General features: G+C 36.1%; 1 protein-coding gene across 5 annotated transcripts in view; it reads left to right on the top strand.

The window, feature by feature from the left end:
* Positions 1-4,929: 4,929 nt before the first annotated feature.
* Positions 4,930-17,816, top strand: part of JMJD1C (jumonji domain containing 1C) — a 272,649-nt gene continuing 259,762 nt past the window's right edge. For all 5 annotated transcript variants that reach the window (XM_011230261.3, XM_011230260.3, XM_034662580.1 and 2 more), the window contains exon 1: positions 4,930-5,097. In XM_011230261.3, coding sequence (XP_011228563.2) covers positions 4,930-5,097 — 168 coding nt within the window. The remainder of the gene's footprint in view (positions 5,098-17,816) is intronic.

Here is a 17,816-nt window from a genome sequence, read left to right as displayed (position 1 = left end):
CTTTTATGAGTCTTGATTTAGAGATTCTAAGTTCCTCTTAATTTGGTTGGATTTATAAAAAGTACATTTTGTTATATTTGTTAATTGATTTGATGCCATTTATGGAGTATCTACTCTGCACAAAGCTTAGTTGATACTGGAAGTATAGTTGTGGAAAAGATACATTGTTCTTGCTTTTAATGGAGCTTATACTCTACCAAGGGAGACAAATATAAAACAATTACACAATAAATGGTATAAATACAGTTGAGATAAGCACTAAGACAAATGGGGAATGTTTTGAAAATCCATAGTCTAAGGCTGGGAATCAGAGATGGCTTTCTTTAGGAAGTAACATTTGAGTTATGTTATCATTATCATAAATGTGATCAAGGAATTCAGTTTAAATAAGTGTTTAGGAATTCAGTTTAAGTAAGTGTTTAGGGAAATACTTAAATGGAAGTTATTTAAGGTTTAGTGATAAGCACAGTATCATAAACTTTTTTCCGTTCTATTCTTGGTTTTCCACTTGCATAATTCCGTTGAAATTTTTGGCTTCCTTTATTTTTTTATTCTTATTTTTGATTTTTAAAACTATTTATTTTTCACACCTCGAAGAAGTACTTTATTAAACACATTACCCTGGCTTCCTTCATTGTAATATTGACTTTAACAGTTCCTAGATGTGCCTGTATATAAAGTCTTAACACCTCATAACCCAATCCAGTCATTACATTTGACAATTAATAAAAACCTCCAAGTTATAATAGATTTGAAAATTATTTGTTAAAATGCACTAAACCTATCTTTTATGCCATTCTTTTGATGCTTAATAAACAAACTGAAGCATTTCTATTGTCTGTCTTTTCCACCTATACTGTGAGCTACTCAAAGACAGAAGCCCTATCTCTAGAACCTTGCAGGGTGTGAAACATATAATAAGTGCTAAATAAATCAGTTATGAATAGCCTGTGTTAATAAGTAGGTGGCAACTTGGTGACTGACCTTCATGTTTCTTTTAAGTGACAATTTAGCATAATGCAGGCTACTTCAGAATCATAAGGCCTAATTTTGAATCCCAGTCCCTTAATATGTATGGTTAGGTGGGTAACTTAATTTTAATCCTTCATCTTTAAAATAAAGATTACAGGTATAAAGTACTTAGGATAGTGCCTGAGGCATAGTAAGTGTCCCATAAATGGTGGCTAGTATTATTATAACATACATACACTAAACTTTTATCTCTTTGTGTTTTTTTATGTTGTTTATAATACACTTACAATGACACAAAATACTGGTATTTAAAAGAGTAGATAATTGGCCCTTTCTATAACTACCCAAATCAAAAAGTGAAAAATTTATACCTAGTTTGCTTATTAAAACTAAACTTCATGAACTACTAGTTATTGATAATTAGGTGGGTAATTATGACCCTTATCATTACAATGAATACATTTCCTTCCTTTGTAGGTCACGTTTTTTAAAAAATAAAACAAAGTGTTTTTATGAATAAATTTTTGTGGATTTTTAGAAAACCATATTACAATGTGTCTTTGATATAAAGATATTTGATGTATGACATTTGCTTGAATTGAAGGGAGTATATGTATTTAATATACATATTACCTATGGGGATGGAAAAAGTATAAGGTCTAGTCTATGTTTTTATTTTTTCAGCTTCCGTAAGTAAACTTAGTCATTTTAAATACTTTTGTGTCACTTTTTGCCTATGTAGTGAAAAATTCCATAGCTTTAAAAAAATTGACTAATGCATTTTCTGAGGATCTTTATAAAAGTAAAGGATTTAAAGGAACTAATTGAACAAATATTCTAAGGTTTCAAATCTGACTTTAATTTTAATTCCATGTTACTTAGAGTTGTGATTTGCTGACAAAACAGTATAAACAATCCTTGAAAAAAAGCAAAACATGCCAGCAAGCAAACAAAAATCCTGTAAGGCCCTTTTATTCTACATTAAAAAAAATATACTGCAAGTTTCTCCAAAAGCAAAATATCCACAAATTTGTGATCTTTTTTTTTTTTTTTTGTATTCCATAGTCATTAGCCAGAATCGGGATTCATAGAATACTATTTGGGATGAAGTACTAAGAATATGAGACATTTGATTGAAAAGGTTATGAAGATAGATTGCCTTCTGCATTTGAAATATTTTGATTGATTTGGTGGATTTACCTGCTTTTCATAGCACTTCCAAAGATAGCACTCATCATGTAGTGAGGGCTCTTACGAGTCCATTTAGAAATTTACCTATAAAAATTGAAACCAGGTGGCAGTTTTATGTAAGGCAACCTGACAATCAATACTCCAAATATATAATTTAGTGAGTGGGATTTATGTAATAAGAGTGTTATTTTCATCTCTTAAGTGACTATATTTTCTCACTTGCTCCTAGAATATCACAGAGACTAGGAAGCAGGCAATTTCCATAACAATTGTGTCGTGCCCAAGATGACAAAGCAAATCATTGATAACTTGGTATCAATGCAGATCCTATTCTTTTCTCCTTCCATATGTTAGGTTATTTTCACCAGATTATTTTACTGGCTCCTTAATTCAAGTTGAGATTTTAGAAATTCTTGTCTGTAGTTCTCAAGATGATTAAGTATGCACTGAAAGAGTGGACCTGGAAATAAAATTGCATAAGTGAAATTAAATTTTTCTCTCAACTTGCCAGTATGCATTTCTGGACGCGGTTTTCCTTTATCTATTACAATTTCCTATTTGGTCTTTAGCAAAATTAGATCATGATGATTAAAATCTATCTTCCGGGGCGCCTGGGTGGCTCAGTCGTTAAGCGTCTGCCTTCGGCTCAGGGCGTGATCCCAGCGTTTTGGGATCGAGCCCCGCATCAGGCTCCTCCGCTAGGAGCCTGCTTCTTCCTCTCCCACTCCCCCTGCTTGTGTTCCCTCTCTTGCTGGCTGTCTCTCTGTCAAATAAATAAATAAAAATCTTTAAAAAAAAAAATCTGTCTTCCTTGTAATTTTCTTTTATAACCTATTTGCAGTGGCCATGTTTTTCTACTTCAAACAACTCAGCTTCCGTGTTCTAAGAAAGAATAAAGCGTTAAGTTTATTTTAAACATCAGATTACTAGTGTAAACTCCCTTAAAAAGGTGATTTTTGGGCGGGGGTGCCCGGGTGGCTCAGTCTGTTAAGTGACCCATTCTTGATTTTGGCTCAGGTCATGAAGTCTGGGTTGTGAGATGAGCCGGAGGTTTGGCTCCATGCTGGATGTGGAGCCTGCTTTAAGATTATTTCTCTCCCTCTCTCTCTGCCTCCCCACACGCCTCTCTCTCAAAATAATAATAATCATAATTTTTAAAAAGGTAATTTTTTTGGGGTAGAGTTTTAGGAAAATCTCTAAGAAACCAAAGTTTATTGTATTTATTTTAGAATCCAAAATTTAGAATAAGTTTTCATTGGGCTAGAATAATTTCTGGAGTTGATTATGATCATTAGTGGCCCTGAAAAACAAAACAAAACACAGGACTGGGATTTTTAAAACGTTCTTTTAAAAACACTGTAATGTATGTCTGAAATTGAACTGCTCACTGACACGTGTCAGATAGGTTTGATTTAGAAGAATTTGAGGATTGGATCAAATGAGTAATTATTCCAAATTTGAGATCTGTATGTGTAGGGACTACAAAGTCCTGTTGTGATTGGATGGGAAGTAAACATAATTTATTTTACTGAATTGTGATTGGCTAAAAACCTTTTCTTTCCACGATATTCTCTAATAACGGAATCTGGAGCCTTTCCCTGTTTTTATATGACTAGTGAGTTTGAGGTATGTGCTAGTACTTAAAGTACTCAAATTGGCACAGAGACTGTAGATTTTAGGGACATTGACAGAAGCCCTCAACCGGGCCTTTGACGTTCTTAAAACAAAGCAGTAGCGAGGTGTAAATCCCTGAAGAGTTCAAACATGTAATTAGTATCATTGCAAACAGGAAGGATGAAAGAATGACAGTGTTTTCTTCATTTTCGTTTGGAGTCGTGCACTGTTCTGCAGTGACTGTTTTCAGTGGAAAGTGTTGCTCTGCTTTGTTTTCAGTGGAAAGTGTTGCTCTGCTTTGCTGCTGGGACTGTTGTTTCAGGCGAAACTTGGGCTAACTCAGGTGGCGGGTGCTATGTGTTCTGAAAAACATAGCTCCGGAGATGCGGGGTTTAACCTGGAGTTTATTTTGTGACCCAGGGTGGAACCAGCACGCTTCACTTTCGCCTCACTTCCCTCCTCCCCTTCTGAGGGAGAGGCGAATAGAGAGGTGACCCTCAAATACTCTTAATGGTGTTACCAAGGGAAAGCATTCCTTTCTCCCACCCTTCTCCTTACTTCTTAGCCTGGCTGGTCCCACAGCCCCCCTGGCAGCGTCGTCGGGCACTACTTTCAGTCTGTGGTGGTTCCTCCGACCCTTTCCCGCGGCTCCCTGCCCCCGCCCGCGCCGGCGGAAGGAGACGCACGGCGCTCGCAGCCTTCGAGTGGATTGGGAGGCGGAGTAGTACTGTCCACGGCGAGGTGGCGGCAGTGGCCGGGGCTGCCTCAGGGCCTCCGACGGCTACAGGGGGTGGGGATTTCTGTCAGTTTCTCTCTCTCTCTCTCTCTCTCTCTCTCTCTCTCTCTCTCTCTCTCTCTCTCTGTGTGTGTGTGTGCGCGCGCCCGCGTTTGCGTGTTTGTGTGTGTGGATGTATGTATGTGTAGCTACAATCAGAGGCTGCTAGTCAGGGAGTCTGGGGGAGTGAGAGACTGAGGTCGCTGTGCCCTTCTGGGCAGAGCGTCCGGTGCGCCCCCGATTCCGCGGTCGCTTGTTCGCGTGGGGCAGCCGCGGTCCCTCAGTCCGCCCTTCTCAGCATGGGCGGCCGGTAGGAGCAGGGTTTCGCTGGTTTCCTCGCAGTGGAGGAGGCAGCAGCCGCTTCAGCAGTGATGGCTATGGCGGTGGAGACGCGTCTGGAACTGGTGGGCAAGCGGTTCCTGTGCGTGGCGGTCGGCGAGGAGGCTCGGCCCGAGCGCCGAGAGAGTGGACGCTGCTGGCGGGGCTGGCGAGCGGGGGTCATCCGAGCTGTGTCACACAGGGACAGCCGCAATCCGGACCTGGCGGTAAGAGAGCGACTGCCCCTCAACCTCCTAGCCCACGCCCGCACTGCTGGTTTCTGGCAACACCTTGTCTGGGTTACCTCTGGCACCTCGCACAACCCAGCCGGCTGGCGGTCACGCCCCTTTGGAGCCGTCGGCGGCTTCGCCTTCTTCCCTTGCTGGGGTCTCCCGTCTCCTTGTGAGTAGTTTCCCCCGTGGGAGCGGTGCCGGAGCTGGACTCCCGGGCTCCGGCACAGGGCCCGCCAGGCCCTTGGGCCGCTGTCTGGGAGGGGGTCGGCGCCCCTGCTGCGGCCGTGGAGACCTTACTGATAGGCGGGGCTGTGAGCCAGTGCCGCTGGGGCAGGTGGGGGTGGCGGACAGAACGCAGACCACTCATGGCGGTAGGGGGCCATCTTCACCAACATCTTTCCTTGAAAAAGTCTTACTAGTGCAGGGGTTAGAGACTTAAAACTTAGGCAGTAAGGTAGCTGAAGGGGAGGGGGAAAAGAAAAGAGACACATCTATGATGTTTCAGGCAGTCCTGGGATTTGTGTGTATTTTGCAGGCAAAGGCTGTGTGAGGGGTGGCCTCTTGATGCAACCTCTTTCTATTTCTAACTGGAAACGATGAAAATGAAAATTTTTGATTTGGAGGGTCATAGAAATTAACTTCCTTCCTTCCTTCCTTCCTTCCTTCCTTCCTTCCTTCCTTCCTTCCTTCCATTTGTTTTTTTCTGTGGGGTTGTGGTTTTTAAGAAAGTGGATAGTGTTTTAAAAAAATCATCCTGGGTTTTATACAATTTTAAATGAAGCAAGAAGTATTATAATTAAAATGTTATGCCCTGCCGAACCTTAAGTGTCTTTTTCTTTCCTTACTTTTCCTTTCATATGATACTGCCAGTATTTTTTTTTTCAATAATGTAGGAATGTGCACCATTTTGAGACGGGATATTCTCTGATAGTGTTTCAAGCACGTTTTCACTTGGGGACAGATTGGAAGGGGCGGAGTAGAGGCTAGGTATTGACTAGTCTTTGCAAGGTTGATTTGCAGGTACATAATCCATGAAATTTATTGGTAGTGCCCTGGGGTATTTAATTTTTTACTGAAAACTTCAAACGGTAATATTTTCTTTCCTTTTGTATATCTGCGAGTTTACATTTCCAAATTCACTTTAGTATCTATCTATACATGTGCATATCTATTTTAATATTTTTCTTGGTTTCTTACTGCTTTTGTAAACCCGTTTCGTGACTGTAGTCAATGATATGGTTTCATTGGGCATGTACTAATGTTGACTTGATATTGCAAAATAGGCTTGTTTTGCTTATAGGTATTTTTAATAGGAAATAAGCAGAATAAAGGTAATTTTGAAGATTTGGTTGGTTATTCTCACTTGAAAGAAGCAAAAGCAAATCTTTAAAAAGTTTTTGATATTAATGATTCTGCAGATTGTAATTAAGTAACTTATTTTGTGTAAAAGGCATGTGCTGAATTTCTCTCTCCTCCTCTTACTGAGATATGATATTGTCTTGGCTTTTATGTGGAAGCTAGTTGGATTATGGTTTAGCGTTTTAAAATTATTTCAGAGCAAACCTAGAATGATATTTTGTTTTCCACAGTATTTTATTTTAGTGGATGAATGAAAATTAGGAAATATAGTTTTAAATTATGAGTATCATTCGTGACAGTTAAGTTATCAAAGTTAAATATATTAAAAACTTTCTTGCATGGAAATTTAAATGATATAAAAGAATGGATTTACTTTTATCGCATTTGTAAAAGACAAAGTATTAAGCTGGGTATTTAAAAATGAAAAGTATAGGGGCGCCTGTGTGGCACAGCGGTTAAGTGTCTGCCTTCGGCTCAGGGCGTGATCCTGGCGTTATGGATCGAGCCCCACATCAGGCTCTTCTGCTATGGGCCTGCTTCTTCCTCTCCCACTCCCCCTGCTTGTGTTCCCTCTCTCACTGGCTGTCTCTATCTCTGTCGAATAAATAAAATCTTAAAAAAAAAATGAAAAGTATATGTGATGGTAGGAGTGACAAAAAAAGAATAGGAATGAATTTCCTCAGGTGATGGAAATGTTTTGTATCTTGACAGTTACAGGGGTGGATGTATTAAAACTTGTTGAATTGCGTGCTGCTTTTCGCCATATACAAATTTTACATAAAAATGCATTTTGAACCATAACTATATGAACCTCCAGCAGTTTCTCCTTTTTTTAAAAAAATTAATTTTATTTAAGTAATATTTACTCACAACCCCAAGATCAAGGGTTGCTTGCTCTTGAGACTGAAGAACCAGCCAGATGCCCCTCCAGCAGTTTTCCTTTGTCTACAAGACTTTATTTGGAAAATTTTTTATGTGGTGTAACTGAGTTTTTTAGCCTAGAACGTACAGTTTTAGAGTTATTCCCAAACTTTCTTACCTTTTTTTTAACGTTCGTATTCCCTAAATGAAATGAAATGAAATGTGGAACAGGTTAGCATCAGTATACTATAATTCTTTTAGACTTTTTTTTTAAGATTTTATTTTTAAGCAGTCTTTACACCCAAGGTGGTGCTTGAACTCATAACCCCAAGATCAAGCATTGCATGCTCCACTGACTGAGCCAGCTAAGCACCCCTTTTAGACTTTTGTTACTGCAAAATAAATGTTAGGGGCGCCTGGGTGGCACAGCGGTTAAGCTTCTGCCTTCAGCTCAGGGCGTGATCCTGGCGTTATGGGATCGAGCCCCACATCAGGCTCTTCCGCTATGAGCCTGCTTCTTCCTCTCCCATCCCCCTGCTTCTGTTCCCTCTCTCGCTGGCTGTCTCTATCTCTGTTGAATAAATAAATAAATAAAATCTTTAAAAAAAATAAATAAATGTTAAAGAGCTTTATGAATTATATGAAAAATGCTGGTATAAATAGGGTATTTTTGTGTTTTTGTTTTTTTTTAAGTTAAATATATGTAATTTTGAACCTGCAAATGTATTACAAATGTTAGTTTTATGTATTTATGGCACATGATTTGAAAGGACAACTGTCAGAACTTGAAAATAGTTTAGGGAATACTTTATCTCAAAAGGTAATCAGTTCTTATTTTTGATCTTACGTATGAAGAGTTGCTATGTGTATTAATGTTATGTCACTGCTGTTAATTAATACAACTTGGTGTTTTAAACAATACAAATTGATTATTTATGTTTCTGGAGATGATAAGTCTAACATGGCTCTCAGTGGGCTAAAATCAAGGTATGACAGAACTGTGTTCTTTTCTGAAGGTCCTAGACAAGATTTTTCTGGCTTTTATAAATTCCCACATTCCTTGGTCTAGGCACCTTTCCCTCTGATTATCTTGCCTCTCTTCCTTCCACTTTTTAAGTGCCCTGGTGATAATATTGGATTCACCCCAATAATGAAGAATAATTTTATCTGTGAATTAACAACCTGATTCCATCAGAACCTTAATTCTCCTTTGCCATCTAATGTAATGTTGATACAGGTTTCATGGTTTAGGACATAAGCATCTTTGGAGTGGCATCATTCTGCCCACCACACAAAGGTAGCAAAAAAATTTACTTTTTGCTTGTTTTACTTCACATCCATAACCTATCAGCTAGCTAGCTAGCTAGCTAGCTATCTATCTATCTATCTATCTATCTATCTATCTATCCAGCCATCTAGTCATCTACCCACTCACCTTGATGCTTAGGGTGATTGCATCATTGTTTTAAGCTAACTCTGTTTAAAGTGTATTTTTAAAAAATATGTCAGATTTTTCAATACCCAAAAGGAACAAAAATTATATTTTGTTTCATACACCAAACATATACATTTGCTTGTTTGTTGGGGAATTTTTTTTAAAAGATTTTATTTATTTATTCGACAGAGAGAGACAGCCAGCGAGAGAGGGAACACAAGCAGGGGGAGTGGGAGAGGAGGAAGCAGGCTCCTAGCAGAGAAGCTGATGTGGGGCTCGATCCCAGAACGCTGGGATCACGCCTTGAACCAAAGGCGGACGCCTAAGGACTGCGCCACCCAGGCGCCCCTGTTGGGGAATTTCCTGATGGTCACATAGTGACAAGATTTTAAACCGTTCTAAACTGTGTACCTGCAGATAAAAGTTATTTTGCAGATCTTATGGGTCTTAAATATAAAGTAAATTTTCATGTTTAGGAAGTTTAAAGTGACCTGTGATTTTGTTCATAGGGAAGCTTTTTCCATTTTTAGTCCTATTATGTTTTTGTTCAGCTGTCTTTTCATTTAAGTTTCATTTTGAGTTGGTAACATTTGATTCCCTTATAAATTTTGTTAGGATAAGTCTTTAAGTAAGTCTAAAATTTGTAATGGTCTTGCAATGTTGATAATGCTAATTTCTGGTCTATTCACAATGAATGAATGAATGAATGAATGATTTTTACTTCATTGCTCAGTATGACCTGGATGAGTTAACCATCAGGAAAATCGGTTAGCTGGTAGGTGGAAGGACTTTTATGTCTGATTTGAGTACATATAATGTTTTTTTCTCCTCTCTTGAATTGTTGTTAATGGTCCCAAAAGACTTTGGTATAGTAAGAGGAGCATGTAAATTGTAGCTATCTATGGTGGCTATGGTCGTACCTTGTAAATTGTGTGTTTCAGCTTTAACCACTAGCTAGCCTGTTTTAAAATAAGGTAATCACCCAGTAAATGGTGTCATTTGTATGTTTCTGTGTAAAATTAATTAAATAAAGGAGATATTTTTTTCCCCTCTTTTGACCTGTCATACATATATTCTGGCACATAATTTGGTTCCATTAATTTAGAATAGAGAATTTTAAAATTTATTTAAAATTTAATTTTATTAAATATAAAAAATTTAATTGGTCTAAAGACATTTTACCATGAGAACTCTGTTCTTACCTTCATATAGTGATATCATTGCATTTGAAAGTGAAAATGTTCAGATACTTCAATGTAATTGGAAGCATATAGGCTATGTTGATAGATTTATCACTTTATGACAATTTCAAGTTATGTACAAAGAAGGTCTTCAACTCTCAAAGTCATACTCATTTTCTTTCCCCTTACGTGTTTAGTACAGTATCTAGTATTTATTGTGTTTAATAAATGTTCATTGAATGATAAATAAATGGATGTCATAAATTTTGTGAATAATTTATACTAACCATCTCAATTACCTATTACTATTTACTATAAATTTTGAGTATCTTTTTTTTTTTTTTTCCTTTTGTGGCATTGTGTATCTTGGTGATTATTTCCCCAGTATTCATTATGTGTTTGACTAAACTGTGGGCCATGGTATTCCTTAGATAATCAGGTAGTTGAATTCCTCTGGCTACATTGGTGGGTATAAGCCCTAATTAATTAGGTACAATCAGAATGAAGTCAAGTGCAGTACTGTGTGGGTGTGATGCTGAAATTGCCACAGCCGTTTCCCTGCTGTAAGGTCAACCAGTTTGAGGACAAAGCTGACAAACAGATCAAATTGTTTTCTGAAGCCTAAGTACCTTGAGGAAAAAAACAAACAAAACTAAGTACACTGTTGGATTTTTCACTTACGGGGTTTTTCATTTTGGAAGAGTAAATTTATTTTATGTCTCTTTCTGTTGTTTTTTTTGGAACTACAAGCATTTTAACTGATACACGTGGTAACATTCCATTCCATTTTTTTGGAAAGCACATGTAAGGGGCATTTTCATGACATTCTTGTCTTTGTTATTTGATGTTAAGACATTTAGACTTTTGTCATTAATTTCAGTGATGATTTTCAGGGAGGGTGATATATTCTGCTTTGTGTCTTGATGTATCCCAAAGCTTTGGAAAAATTGTTTTAATGCATGTAGGACATACAAATATCTAACTTTCTAAATAATGAAAAATAAGAAATAACATTTGACTTTTATGTCTGGAAGAATCTATAAACCCCTTATAGTTCAAAAGAAATTTCAGGAGGTGCCTGGGTGGCTCATTCGGTTAAGCATCTGTCGTCAGCTTTGGTCATTGATCCCAGGGTCCTGGGATTGAGCCGCATGTTAGGCTCCTTGCTCAGCAAGGGAGTCTGCTTTTCCCTTTCCCTCTGCCTCTCCCCCTGCTTGTGCACTCATGCGTTCTCTCTCTCTCCCTCTCTCAAATAAATAAATAAAATCTTAAAAAAAGAAAAAAAAATTAATATTTCAGAAATTAACAAAAAATTAACCTTTGGTTTTTAGGTCATATACCATAAATGTTGTATATTTCTACTCTATGTTATTTTTGGCCAGATAAATACCTATCTTTATCTGCGGTTCTGAAATTCAGATAGTTTTCTACTAACAGAATATTTTTAATGATTCACTAGAAAAAACTGAATAAATGTATTTTTTAAAAAGTAAAACCTAATATGAACTGAATAATTTTGTGAGAGAAATATTTATGTGCTTAATTTTAGGGTGCTGCTCTAAACTTCACAGGTTTACATACAACAAAGATACTTTCACATGTAGTTTACATATGATATATGCACTCTGTCACCATATTCAGTTATCACTATATATGCCTTATATAACTTTATAAAATCCAACAAATTTTGAACTCCCAAACCCATCTAGTTGGAAGGGTTTGGGATGAGGTATTGTTGTTTAAACATTAATACTGATATTTTAAATTTATTTTTATTTTTTTTTTTAGAGAGAGTGCATGCATGGAGGGAGGGTCAAAGAGAGAGGGAGAGAGAGAATCTTTTTTTTTTTTTTTTTTTTTTTAAACTTCCAAAGGAGAGAGAATCTTGAGCAGGGCTCCATATTCAGCATGGAACCCGACATGGGGCTCAATCTAATGACTCTGAGATTCTGGCACTGAAATCGTGACCTGAGCTGAAATCAAGAGTCAGACACTTAACCCGATTGAGCCATCTGTACGCCCCTATACTGACCTTTTTTAATGGTGATGATTCAATGATAATAGATGTTACTAATTTCATTTGTTACAAGATTTGACAGTGATTCTATTTCTGCCTGATGTTCAGATAAACAGTTGTTTTCAATGTAGATTTTTAACAAACTTATATTTGATATAAAATTCTTAATGTGATAAATCTTTAAGGATTACATAATTTATCACTTAAGATTATTTACTAAAATATTAAAATGCTTCAAAATGTTGAAACAGTCTCTGAAATTACCTAATTGGATGGAATCTTTTCAAGTAGAATTTTTTATATTGTAGCTATTTTATAAAATTATTCTAATAAATTCATTGATAAAAATCTTAATGTTTATGTTATAATGTAGAACTTTTTGATTTAATTATGGGCTAATGGTTAATTAGTAGAAAACAGCATATTATCGTTTTACTGTTTGGTTGAACATAGGGCTTAAAGTTCTGAGATATAACACAGGCTAGTCCACATTTCTTAATCAGTTGGAACTGGGAGTCTTATAGGAATTTGTTTATTGAATTTGAGCAGGGTAGACAAATGCTTAACCTCTCATTAAAAAGTATGAATACAGTGAAATCTGACTTTTGAGGTTTATTGGCTATTTAGACCCCTTTAGAATTAATAAAAGTTTTGGATTACGTATTTCTTAATACATTACAAATTTCAGGTACAGTATTTCATCTGTATTCATTCAAATCAGCCCAACAAAATAGGTCTTAATAGAATATCTTTTGAAATTAGTTTGAAAAAATAGGAATTGTGTAAGTATATATAAATACATGTTACTGGTCACCATAAAAGACCTTAAGTTTCACTGGAATATGTCTCAAAAGTACTTTTAACATTTCACTCGATTTGTAGTTTGGGTCTTAGTTTTCTCAAATATCTAGTCAGTGAATGGAATTAGTCTAGATTCAGAGTTTTTTCTATTCTCTAATTCTAGAATTGTGATATTAATAATTTCTATCTGGAATGTCCTAGGATAAAGTACTTATTAAGCAGAAATAAATTTCAGATACCTCCCAAAAGCTCCTAATTCCCAGTTAATGAAATTTTTCATTATACCTTTTGTATTATATTATGTGGACCGCAATTCTGTACTAAAATAATGTGATTTCTATTTAGTGTTTTTTTGGATGGTCAAGATGAGTTCATAAGATTTGAATTTTTATGATTGTAGAAATTGAGGTAGAATAAATAGGCCTTGAAATAATTCAGTATGTTCTCTTACATTTGGAGCTGTTTATCAGCTGTATTTAATTTTTTGATGAAAATACTGTATAGTTCAAATTGACTAAAAGGAATGAAATATACTTCTTTAAATGATTAGTAATTTGGGGCGCCTGGGTGGCTCAGTTGGTTAAGCGTCTGCCTTTGGCTCAGGGCGTGATCCTGGGGTCCTGGGATCGTGTCCCACATCGGGCTCCTCTGCTGGGAGACTGCTTCTTCCTCTCCCACTCCCCCTGCTTGTGTTCCCTCTCTCTCTGGCTGTCTCTCTCCCTCTGTCAAATAAATAAATAAAATCTTTAAAAAAAAATAAACAGAAGATTTCCCATCACATGCCAGAGAATGTAGAAACAGTAGAACATGCAGTAGAAGCTAACTCACTATTCTCAGAATAGATTTTAGAATTTTTCGAAGCTAGGAGAGGTCTGTGTGACTAATTCATGTGTTGTGAAAGACTGTCATTTAGGAGCTGAAACGTCTGATCCATCTGTCAGAATTAGTTTAAATATGATTCAGAAAACATCTTTAGGCCCAGAGGAATGTCAAAGAAGGAAGTAGCATGGCAATGTGTGGATAAAGTCATACATTGCCATTTAATGTGAAATGGCTTTATATATATTGAATATAGGATTTATTTCCTCCCTTAATTGTCATTGCTAAGATTGAATCTTGTCATCAGGGCAATATAAGTACTAGGTAAGATACTTAACTTTTGAAACAGTGTGTATTGATAAACTGTTCCAGTGTGTTTTATGTCACCATACTATTGTTTTGGTCTGTTTTTTTCAAAGTCATATGATGAAACTATGTAGATCATATTAATGGTGTTTCCCTTATTCCCTAGAATGTGTAATTGCCTTAACATTCAAAATCTCTTATGTATTAATACAAAAATGAATCTTTTAAGGGAAACCATTTTATTTTACAGTGTGCATCTGAAGAAAGGGAATAAATAATGAATATGAATGTAGACTATGTGTGTCCCATCTTTCCATAATGGTTTGAGATCTATAAACACACATATTCATAGAAATAATTATTAATTTCCCTTGAAATACAAAGTTAAAGATGTAAAAAAAGGAGAAAGGAAAATTTGCTTGTAAAGAGAGCTAACATAATAGCACATTAAATTTGCTTCTGAATTTCTTAGCTTTTATAGCCAAAATGAGAGTTGTGATGATTAAAATATCATTGATTTTCAAAGTGATTTTCACTAAGCCTTGCTTGCTGGCTTTTGGATTGCTTTCTAAGGTCCATTGGAAAAGTGAATAGTCAGATGGTTCAGGAGAAAAGGAAGAAACCTGAGTGTACTGAATTCTGGTCCCTAAACCCTTCAGTTAGAGCAGCTTTGATTTTGTCATTTCTATTTAATAATGACTTTTCAGGTCAAAAAAATTAGGTTATACAGTTCTTTTACCAGGGAGAAGAAAGTATGCTATTCTTAAAGAGAAATTTTTCCTCACAAAAAATTCTGAAACTGGTAGCTATACAAGAGAACTAAGTAGCATGCAACTTTTGCTTTTTAAGGATTTTATTTATTTATTTGGGAGAGAAAGAGAGAGAGCATGAGAGCACAAGCAGGGGGTAGGGGCAGAGGGAGAGGGAGAAGCAGGCTTCCCGCTGAGCAGGGAACCCAACACGGTGCTCAATCCCAGGACCCTGGAACAATGACCTGAGCCAAACGCAGGCGCTTAACCAGCTGAGACACCCAGGTACCCCTTCAACTTTTGTAAAGACAGTGAATATTGTTACAGCAAATTAAGAACTCTTATTTAGTAATTAAGGATCAAAGGTATAATTATAAAGTGACACTTGATGATGGTACTTCTATAAGAGATTAATGTGGTCTAGGTATGTAATATTTTAGTGATCAGTGGAACCTGAAGAGGAACCTAATACTTACTTATTTAACTTAGTATAATGTTTTAAGGTTCATCTATGTTTTAGCAAGTTTTAGCGTAATGTCATTCACTTTATGACTGAATGATATTCTCTTGCATGTACATACTCCTTTTTCTTTATCCATTCATCTGTTGATGGACACTTGACAACTCAAGTTACACCTTTTGGCTATTGTGAAAAATGTCTGAACATTGGTATACAAATATTTTTCAAATCCATACTCATTCAATTCAGAAGAGGAGTTGCTGGATCATATGGTGATTCTATGTTTAGTGTTGTGAAGAACCACCATACTGTTTTTTTTTTTTTTTTAGCAGCGGCACCATTTTACGTTACCACCAGCAATGCACGTGGGTTCCAATTTCTCAACATCCTATTCCACACTTGCTCTTTTCTGAGCCATTGTGTTTGTTTAAATAGCTATCATAATGGGCATCAAGTGGTATATTATTATGGTTTTGATTGGCATTTCCCTAATGATTAGTGATGTTGAACATCTTTTCAGGTACTTATTGGCCATTTGTATATCCTTTTTGGAGAAATGTATATTCTTGTTTTTTGCTCATTTTTGAATTAGGTTAATTGTTTTTCTTTGTTGTGGTGTTCTTTTATATTCTGGATATTAATGCTTTATCAGGATGATGATTTGCAGTTATTTTCTCTTGTTCTGTGTGGTTTTTTTTCATATTCCTGATAGTGTCTTTTGGTGCACAAAAGTTTTTAATTTTGATGTAGTCAATTTATCTTTTTTTGTTTCCTGTGCTTTTAGTGTCCTATCCAAGAAGTTACTGCCAAATCCTTTGCTGTGAAGCTTGTGCGTGCTGTTTCTTTATAGCTTTAGCTCTTGGGTTTAGTATCTTGATCCATTTTGAGTTGATTTTTTAATATAGCGTAAGACAAGGATCCAGTTTCATTCTTTTGCATGTAGTATAGTTTTCCCAGTACCATTTGTTGAAAAGACTGTTCTTTTTTCATTGAATGATCTTGGCACCCTTGGCAAAAAATCATTTGACAGGTTTTGTGAGGGTTTATTTCCAGGTTCTCTATTCTATTTCACTGGTCTATGTGTCTGTATTCCACTACCACACTGTGACAATCAGAATTGCTGTAGATGTGTAGTAAGTTTAAAATCAGGAAGTGTGAGTCTTCCAACTTTGTTCTTCATTTACAAGATTGTTTTGGCTTTTTCAGTCCCTTGAGATTCCATATGAATTTTAGGATTTTTCTGTTTCTGAAAAAAATGGCATTGGAATTTTGATATTGTATCAAATCGTAGATCCTGTTGGATAGTATAAATATCTTAGCAGTGTTAAGTTTTCCAATCCGTTGAACACAGGATGTCTTTCCATTATGTCTTGTCTTTATTTCAACAATATTTTGTAGTTTTCAGTGTATGTCTTCTGCCTATTTAGTTAATTCTTAAGTATTTTATTCCTTTCAGTTCTGTTGTAAATAGAATTGTTTTCTTAAATTCCTTTTCATATTCCTGATTGTTAATGTATAGAAATGCAACTGTTTTTTTGTTTTGTTTTGTTTTGTTTTTTTTAGAAAGGGAGTGTGGGGAAGGGGCAGAGGGAGAGGGGGAAAAAGAATCTTAAGCAATCTCCATGCCTGGTGCAGAGCCCAACACGGGGCTCAATCTGACAGCCCTGAGATCATGACCTGACCCAAAATCAAGAGTTGGGCACTTAACTGACCGAGCCACCCAGGTGCCCCAAAATGCAGCTGATTTTTATGTGTTGATTTCACATCCTGCAACTTTGTTGAATCCATTTATTCTAATAGGTTTTTTTTCCCTTTGTGTGAATTTTTTAGAGTGTTCTACATATGTGATGATGTCATCTGCAAACATAATTTTTCTTTCCAATTCTGTCTTTTTTTTCTTGTCTAATTTTCTATCTACAACTCCAATACCATATTCCGTAGAAGTAGCAAAAGTGAGTATCCTCCTTTTTGATCTTAGGGAGAAGCTTGCAGTCTTTTACCATTGAGGTAGTTTTCTTCCATTCCTAGTTTGTTTTGTGTTTTTGTCATAGAACGTTGTTGAACCTTGTTAAATGCTTTTTCTGCATCAATTGAGATAATCATGTATGTGATTTTTCTTTTCATTTTGTTACTGTAGTGTACATTACACTGATTGATTTCTATATGTCAAATCACCCTTGTATTCTAGGAGTAAATCCCACTTGGTTCCATGTATGACAGTTTTTATTGTATTTAATTTAAAAATAATTTGATAATTATCATTTTCCCTCTTCTCCCACAAATATCCTGGTGTAATTTTGCTTTGAACTGTATGCAATTTCATAAAAGACAAATTTGGAAAGAATGAACACCTTTCTATTATTGAGTGTGTAGTACAAATAAGATGGAATATCCCTTTCCCTATTCAATTTTTTTTTAAGTTCTGCCATGATTTTCTTCATATAGGTCTTGTGTTTTTGTAGGTTTAATTTTTAGACACTATGTATTTTGATTTTTAAATGTATGTGGACATATTCTAAGTCACTAATACATAACTTTATAAGTGACTGTTTCCCCACGCACAATTTGTGGACTACTGTCCCCTCTCTTTGTGTGTGTGTGTTTATTTTTTTTGGAGATTTTATTTATTTATTTATTTATTTATTTGAGAGAGAGAGGGAGAGAATAAGCAGTGAGAGTGGCAGAGGGAGAAGCAGGCTCCCTGCAGGCTTCCTGCAGGGACTTG

This window comes from Ailuropoda melanoleuca, chromosome 6 (assembly GCF_002007445.2).
Source record: "Ailuropoda melanoleuca isolate Jingjing chromosome 6, ASM200744v2, whole genome shotgun sequence".
Classification (NCBI taxonomy): Eukaryota; Metazoa; Chordata; class Mammalia; order Carnivora; family Ursidae; genus Ailuropoda; species Ailuropoda melanoleuca.
This window is presented reverse-complemented; position numbering and strand designations above follow the sequence as displayed.